Raw genomic sequence first — 8225 nt, 5'->3', positions numbered from 1 at the left:
AGACACCTTTCTGGCCATGGGCTGTGCATCCCCGCAGCCAGCCGACCTGCCTGAGCAGCTTTCCCTAGGCTGGCTCTGACGGGTGCTGGTATGGGTCTGGATACTTAACATGTTCCTTTTGCCGGGCATGGCAAATCCCAGCGCAGCAGGGCCCGCGGAAGTTAGGAAGGGGAGGCTGTCCCACATCTTTCTGTTCTGTGCTCCTTGCACTTTTCTCTTTGCACTGCTCTGGGAATAAGGGCTGCGCATGTTTCTGCTGCCAGCCCCGTGCTTGTATTTTGCAGAGCTTGCATCGGGCATCAGAAATCCCTGGAGCGATAGAGCAGCGCTGGGGAAGGCAGCCAGAGCTGTCTGGGCAGAGTGGCTGGGGGGGTGGGACACTTGTTGCCTTGAAACCTGGCCGAGAGTCTACCCTGGGCTGGGACGGCTCCTTGGGCCAAGGTCGAATGTGGCACACGTCAGGTCAGGAGGAGGTTTCTCCAGAAACAGGCTGGTTATGGGGATGCAGGTGAGCTGGTGGCTGTCACTGCAGCCCCCTCAGTGGAAAAGGGTCACAAGGTTATCTTCATGTGTACTTGCACTCATCCATACAGCACAGTGTCAGTGCTGCCCCAGGTGCCTGGCTGGAGCATGCTTCCATTCCCAATGAAGGGAGCAGCGACGGGGAGAAGGTACTGGTGGGCGGGGGGTCCAGCACGGGGCACAGGGTGCCAGCCATGGGCATTGGGAGCTGCTTTCCTTGTGGCTTCTCTCACCCTGTGACAACTGCCTGCTCCACGGGGCGCTCATCTCCCAGAGCTTTTTGGGGATGGTGGCTGCTGTGGGCAAGGGAAGTGGGGACGTCGCACCTTTATGGCGATTGCAGCTTGCGAAGCATGTGGGCTGCTTGGCAAGCGCTGTCAGCACGAGGGATGTGCGTGGGAGAACATGCTGTGTGTCTGGCCATGCATCCCTGCCGAGGGTGTAGTACAGATGCTGGGAGCAAAAGAGGAGTGGCTGCATCCCAGTGAGTCAGCCCTGCCTGCCAAATCCTCTGCTGGAGGAATGCTTTGTCTCCCTGCCATTGCTGCTGCACACACCCACGCACCAGGCCAGAGAGATGTGCCAGCAGTCAAATTCAGGCTGAGGGATCTCCAGGCTGACAAATTAGTGGGGAGCTGCTGGGAGACAGTAGGCAACCTCTGGGATGTGTCCAGGGGCCCTGTGATGGGAACCACACAGGGCTCGTGCAGTGAGCCTATTTCCGACTGTGAACTCGCTGGGTTCATCCCTGGCTAGCTCTCCTGGTGCACGGGCTGTGCATGGGCCCCATGGTGCCTCGGAGGGAGCTGCTGTGGTCTCTGCCCCACCAGTGTGGCAGGGGCTTGATACCAATGGGTTGGCCAGGAGAAGGCACAGCTCCCGTGGGCATCGCTGCCTGCTCTGCTCCCCTCAGTGTGGATCCTGCTTCCTGCAGGACACTGAGCTTCACACTCTTACGGTCCCTTCTCTTGCAGACGTTTTGAGCAGCTGAGCACCACCCACAAGAGGACAAGATGTTTGGGGGAAAAATGACCAGTGTTGGGAAGAAGCTGATCCGCCGGCGCATGGTGGATCTGAGCTCTGAGGACACGCATTTTGCTCGCTGCCTCTCCACGCTGGACCTCATAGCCCTGGGGGTGGGCAGCACCCTAGGGGCCGGCGTGTACGTGCTGGCTGGGGAAGTGGCCAAGGAGATGGCTGGTCCCTCTATTGTCCTCTGCTTCCTGGTGGCTGCTCTTTCATCAGTACTGGCTGGACTCTGCTATGCAGAGTTTGGGGCCCGCGTCCCCAAGACCGGTTCTGCCTACCTCTATAGCTATGTCACTGTTGGCGAGATCTGGGCTTTCACAACTGGCTGGAACCTCATCCTCTCCTATGTGATAGGTACGGGGCCAGGCAGGGTGCTGGCACTTGTGCCTGGGCTTCTTCCAGCACTGCACTGGCAGCGGGGGGCTCGTAGGGGCATGTGGTGCTGTGGGAGCAGGATGTGGGGTGGGATCAGCAGGGAGGGGGGTGCTGGAGTGGGAGGGGTTTTTTTCTTGGACTGATGCACAGATTTGCCATCGATCAGGCACAGCCAGTGTGGCTCGAGCCTGGAGCGCAGCATTCGACAACATCATTGGCAACCACATCTCCACCTTCTTCATGAACACGACCACAGTGAACCTGCCAGGGGTGCTGGCCGAGCGTCCAGACTTCTTTGCCCTGATCCTGATTGGGCTGCTCACTGGTGAGTGTGTAGGAGTGGCTCTGTGGCACCACAGGTGGTGGCATGGGAGCCCAGCGGGTCCCCACTCACCTGTTCCATCCCCTCAGCACTGCTGGCCTTTGGTGTCAGCGAATCCGCTCTCGTGAACAAAATTTTCACGGCGGTGAACCTGGTGGTGCTGGGCTTTGTCATCATTACCGGCTTTGTGAAGGGAGACATCAAGAACTGGCAGCTCTCAGAGGAGGACTACGTCAACCGCTCAAACGTGAACCCACAGGATGACATCAGGTGAGGAGAGCAACCATACCCAGCCAGGGTCTGGCACAGGGCTGGCACCGGCCCTGCTGTCCATGCACCCCATGGCAGCTGCTCTCCTCCCTCCTTTCCAGGAAAGCCTTTGGCTCTGGTGGGTTTGTCCCCTTTGGACTGGAAGGGATCCTGACTGGTGCTGCCACCTGTTTCTATGCCTTCGTGGGCTTTGACTGCATTGCCACCACAGGTACTGCCTTGGGCAAGGGCGGTGTGGCCATGCAGCCAGTGGCTGGCTGGGACCCACTGGGGAGGATGCTCTGTGGCGTGGGAAACAGCCCATCTCATCACTCCTGGGAGGTTTCCCTGCAGCAGCTCTTCCCCAGCTGGGCCAGCACAAAAGGGCTCACAGGCTGTCCTGTCTCAGGAAAAGGGGCTCCCCACATAGCGTCGTGGGAGCAGGGCTGCACCCTGCCTGCGCAGGCAGCTCCCAGGGCAGCAGGGAGCCTTTCTGCTGCTTAGTCGAGGCTGCAACAGAGCTGAGAATTGCTAGTGCCTCCTGGTTATTTCCCAGCCTCAAGCAACATTTTTCTAAATGACTTGAGTTCATGCAGAACTACTGCTCTCTGGAATGCAGGGAGCCCTCTAATTTCCTCTCCTTCCCCAAGGAATCTGCTTAGTGGGTGGCTGGTACAGGCTGTTCTGCCTGACCTCCCTGCCTGTGCTTCCCTGCCCCCAGGGGCTGCCCAGCAGCCGCCTCCTTCCCTCCTGCAACAGGCTCCAAGCCCTTTGTTGGGTAGCATGGTGCAGCAAGAGAGCACGCCTTTGCAAAGTCCGGGAGGCAGATGGCATGGTGCGTGCATCGCTGCGCCCGTGCGCACGGAGGATCCACATTCAGTGGGCTCTGTGGGGAGCTGGAGTGGCCGGAGGGGCTGTGAGCCCGCCTGCAGCAGCATGCCTGGCAGCTGAGGCTGTGGCCACGTGCCTCTGCTCTGCCAGTGCAGCAGCACGGCTGGGGACCCCTCCTCTCCAACAGCCTCTGCCTGCTGCTGTACACGCTGCCATGAAAAGTCCCTGCTGCGGCTTGTCCTCTGGGGCCAGCTGCCCTGTGCTGTGCTGTGCAGCAGGGACGGACTCTTCCTCTTGTCTCCATACAGGAGAGGAAGCCAGGAACCCACAGCGCTCGATCCCCATTGGCATCATTGTGTCCCTCCTCATCTGTTTCGTGGCTTATTTCGGGGTCTCTGCGGCCCTGACCCTCATGGTGCCCTACTTCCTCCTGAACAAGGAGAGCCCCCTTCCTGAAGCGTTCAAGGCAGTGGGCTGGGAGCCTGCCCGCTACGCCGTTGCCGTCGGCTCACTCTGTGCCCTCTCTGCCAGGTAGGACTGGCTCCATCCCTGGCACTGCCTGGCATGGCAGGGGGATCAGCAGCATGTGTCCTGGCTGGGCTGGGGGTTTGCCCCATCCAGCTGCTGTCCTGCTCCTGGCACAGAGCAGGTCTTATCCCCATATGAGTGCTGGGAGTGGTCAGCTTGCCTGGCAGGCCCTGAGCCGTGTCTCCCCATGGCAGTTTGCTGGGCTCCATGTTCCCCATGCCTCGTGTGATCTATGCCATGGCAGAGGATGGGCTGCTCTTCAAGTTCCTCTCCAGCATCAACAGCCGCACAAAGACCCCTCTGTCAGCCACCATCACCTCAGGGCTCCTCGCAGGTAAGGCTCCTGACCACCACCTCACTCTCGGCCCCACAACAGTCTGGAGTCATACTTATGCTGTATATCCTTGTTGCAGCGGTGTTGGCCTTCCTGCTTGACCTGAAGGACCTGGTGGACCTCATGTCGATTGGCACACTGCTGGCCTACTCCCTGGTGGCGGTGTGCGTGCTCATCCTCCGGTGGGTGCCTCCTCTCACATGGTGGTGCCCGGGGTGGATGTGCCTTGCATTGAGGCTGGGGCTTGTGGCCACAGCTTTTTCCTGGGGGGACACATCCTGGGGAAGCATCAAGCTCCCAGGATGGAGGCTGCTCACAAGAGCCTGTGCTATGTCTGTGGGATCATCCGTGGGGTGGCCACCACAGGACTGCTGCCGGAGCAGCATGTGGGGCTGAAGGAGCAGGAGGGGTATGAGGGTGCTGCCCACTGTCCTCCTGGGCTGGGAAGTTCCTCAGGCTCTGCTGCAGCTTGTTCCATTGCTCAGGTACCAGTCCAGGCAGCTGAACTCCCCAAAGGCCATGGAAATGCTGGAGCTGAATGGGAATGAGGAGGAGAGGGTGATCATGAACCCAACCGTCACCGCCACCAGCACCCAGCAGAAAGAGACCTTGTCCCTGGCAACACTCTTCAACCCACCCACAGACACCCCCACTGCGCTCTCAGGGCGCATTGTCTACGTCTGTGTCTCTGTCATTGGTGAGTGAGTGGGAGCCGGCACCCAATGTCCCCTCCTGCCAGGGGCTGGAGCATTTTGGAGCGTCCACAGAGCCAGGAAGAGATGGTGGGCATGTTGGGCAGAAGAGAGGGGCTGGGCATCACAAGCTGCCAGCCACTGTTGGCAGCACCAGTGGGTGCTGGTCCTGAGCAGGGTGCCACGTGTAGGTCACAGCTGGGGTCTGGGGTGCATAGGGACTGATGGATGACATGGGTGCTGAGCCAGGCATGCACGGGTGGTCATGGAAACTCCCTGTGATGAGCCTGGCCCAGGCTGGCCATCCAGCGAGGGTGGTCTCCAGCCCCCTGAGAGTGCTTGGGGTCAGCCAGCAAGGTTTGATCCGTCCATCAATAGCTTTATTGTGCAGCCAGAATGGAGCAGCTCAGACGGGTCTGGGAAAGCGTCAGAGCTGAGCTCAAGCCCAGCCGGGTGCAGGCTCCCCTTGTCTTGCCAGGCTGGGGAGTTCCCCCGGCAAAGTGCTTTCCTAAGGCTTTGGGGTGGGTGTTGGAGATGGCATGTACTGGACCCATACCTGACTGAGAGGAGCAGGTGCCTCAGTCCAGCTGTTGGTGAGGCTCAGGGTCCCAGGGAGGCCACGTGCTGTGCAGCCCCCCAACTGCCCGCTCTCTTGCAGCCACACTGATCATGGTCATCTGCGTGGTCCTGACGCTCAAGGTGACTGCGCTGAAGAATGCCAGCGTGGGCTGGATCACAGCCCTGGTGCTGCTCCTTGTGGCTCTGCTCATTCCCACCATCATCATTTGGAGGCAGCCTCAGAGCAACCAACGGTTGAACTTCAAAGTGAGTGCAGCCCCCAGCAGCTCTGCATTTGCCCCCCAACAGACCCCTTCCAGGGTCTGGACCATTGCAGGGTCTGCCAGGGCTTGCTGCTGGGCAGTCACCATCCAGAAAAGCCGAAGGCCCTGAGACGCTGCTCTCTGAGGTGCAGTCCCCAGCATGGAAGTGCCCAGGTTCTCTGGGCTGTGGCAGGGATGGGATCCCTCTGTGGCCAGGAACACCTTCAAACCTGGCTGGGTCCCTCAAGGCACAGCTGACACGGCACCTCTTGTCCCTCACAGGTACCTTTTCTCCCACTCCTGCCGATCTTTAGCATGTTCGTTAACATCCTGCTGATGGTACAGCTGAGTCGTGGCACCTGGGTGCGGTTTGCCATCTGGATGGCTGTGGGTAGGTGTCCTGTGGAGGGAAGCACAGTACCTGCAGGGTCTCCCCTGGAGGGCTGTTAAGCCGGGAGCTTGCTGCTGCGCATTTCATTTTGGAGTGTCCTGCAGGTTTTATGATTTACTTTGGCTATGGGATTCGGAACAGCGTGGAAGGGAAAAACAAGGAGGAACCCTGTGCCACAGTAGAAAAGCCTCTGCACCACCCTGGACTGGACCTCAGCCCCAGAGCTGCTGCGATCTGAGGGACCAGGCACCGGCACTCCATGGACCTCTGCCAGTATTCCTGCTTGGGGACAAGATCATGATCCACATGATATATCCATCCCCTCCCCTGCAGGGAGCAAGTCCTATAGTCGGGACCATCGAGCCAGGTCATGCGCTGCCCTTTCCCCTTGCAGAGCAGAGGTCACGGAGATGGGTTCCTGGGCCAGGTGCAAGCACTGGTGGCCCAGGGCTGGTCTCTGCCATCCCCCCAACCCCACCAATGGGCAGTGACACTGGCACAGCCCTCCTGCCGTGGAAGCTGCTGTCAGCAATGCTGCTTTCCCTGGGCATGGGAGGCCTCACGTGATGGTGCAGCTGTATTCATTCTGTGTGTCCATGTGGCTGTAGTCACCCACTTCTTCTCTGGGCTTTCCAAGTGCCGGGTGTGTATGTGGCAGCCATGGCTGGAGCTGTGCGATGAGGCTTGGTGTGGCTCGTTCTGGTACTGCCAGCAGTTGTTCTTCCTGGCAGCATGGGGCTCAGCTGGCCAAAACCCTTTCTGTGCCTGGGATTTGCATCCCACGCTGAGCCCCGTGCTGCACCAACAACCCTGCTTGGTGTGAGCATCTAGGTCAGGTGTCCAGTGTACCAGTGTCCAACCTCATGTGTCTTTGTATAATTGGTGTTTTAATGTTGACTTTTATACCTATTAAACTAAATGTTTTTTAAGTGCTTGGCTCTGTTGGTCCTGCAGCAGCTTGTGTTAGTACCCTATGGTCGTGGACCCGCAGGCAGGACCTCCTGTACTGCCGGGCTGGGTGCCAGCCTGGTGCCAGCACAGAGCAGGGCTCCCCCACAGCTGGCTGTGCTGGGTGAGCTCTCTGCCTGAAACCTGCCAGCTGGAGCCACCAGCCCTTGTGCTGTCCCGTGGGACAGTGAGCCGGGAACAGTGGAGCAGTGCTCCAGGACAGCTCAACCCAGTGCTGCTGGTACCTCTGGTAGGACACCAGCCTGTCATGGCACCACCCTGCAGGTCCTGTGCTGCATGGGAGTGTGTCACCAGGTCCCAGGGCAGTGGCTGCAGTAAAGACCTTGGAAATATCTCCTGGAGGCTCCAGCAATAGTCTGCAGAGGAAGCACAGCCAGGAGCTGGGCTGCATCCATGTCAGAAGATGATGATTCTGGTCCGGTCTAAATCAGCCCTGACAGATTATTTTGCAAAATAAACTAATTTAGGGCAGATGGATCTTGCATGGTTTTGGCATCTCTCCCTGTTTACTGGCAGCAGAGCAGGGTCACTGCACAGTCAGTGGCAGGGCTTCATGCCATCAGATCTACTTGGCCCCTGGGCTGGAGCTGTAAGCTCTGCCCCAGGGCTGTGCCTGGAGTAAAAGGGGCTGTGCAACCTGCTCTGGCCCTGCACCAGGCACTGCCTGTCCTGCTGCCCTGGGCCAGGGTGCCCTGACAGAGCCTCAGGCTCCAGCCTGCAGGTGCAGCTGACTCCTGGCACTGGCTCCTCCCAGGTGCTTCCAGCTCTCCTGGTCATGCTGGTGCCTTGGTGTGCCATGCTGGGTCCCACCACCCTTCTTCTTCTGGCTGGGGCAGTACATGGGGCCCTGCTGAGCCCTGAGCCTGCAGTTCCCCAGCACCCATGCACCATGCCTAGTGGGCAATGGGCCTGTGATAGGGCTGTATCCCTCACCCCCTGGCTCAGCACTGCTGCACCCCCCCGTGCCTTTGTTTCTGCCCATGTCCCCATGCACACGTGCATGTCCGTGCCCACGGCACTGTGTGTGTCTGGTTTTGCCTACAGACATGTCTGGTGCCCACATGGCACCAGGCCATCCCGCTGAGTACTGGCATCCCATCCTGGGCACTCATTGGGACTAGCAGTGCTCCGGACACGGAGCTGGGTACTGGTAGCCCTGGGC

At 59.5% G+C, this 8225-nt stretch overlaps 1 protein-coding gene across 1 annotated transcript; it reads left to right on the top strand.

Annotated features, from left to right (window-relative positions):
* Positions 1 to 1505: 1505 nt before the first annotated feature.
* LOC104461995 (cationic amino acid transporter 3-like) lies at positions 1506 to 6332 on the top strand. Its single transcript, XM_010073766.1, has 11 exons — positions 1506 to 1905; positions 2093 to 2251; positions 2338 to 2518; positions 2620 to 2729; positions 3637 to 3859; positions 4051 to 4190; positions 4270 to 4372; positions 4676 to 4887; positions 5541 to 5707; positions 5986 to 6094; positions 6199 to 6332. Exons 1-11 carry the CDS (start codon positions 1536 to 1538, stop codon positions 6330 to 6332), a joined length of 1908 nt encoding a protein of 635 aa, XP_010072068.1. The 5' UTR covers positions 1506 to 1535.
* Positions 6333 to 8225: the final 1893 nt, after the last annotated feature.

Source organism: Pterocles gutturalis, unplaced genomic scaffold, assembly GCF_000699245.1.
Source record: "Pterocles gutturalis isolate BGI_N339 unplaced genomic scaffold, ASM69924v1 scaffold27976, whole genome shotgun sequence".
NCBI lineage: Eukaryota > Metazoa > Chordata > Aves > Pterocliformes > Pteroclidae > Pterocles > Pterocles gutturalis.
The sequence above is the reverse complement of the archived record's forward strand: the minus strand, read 5'-3'. Positions and strand labels throughout refer to the sequence as shown.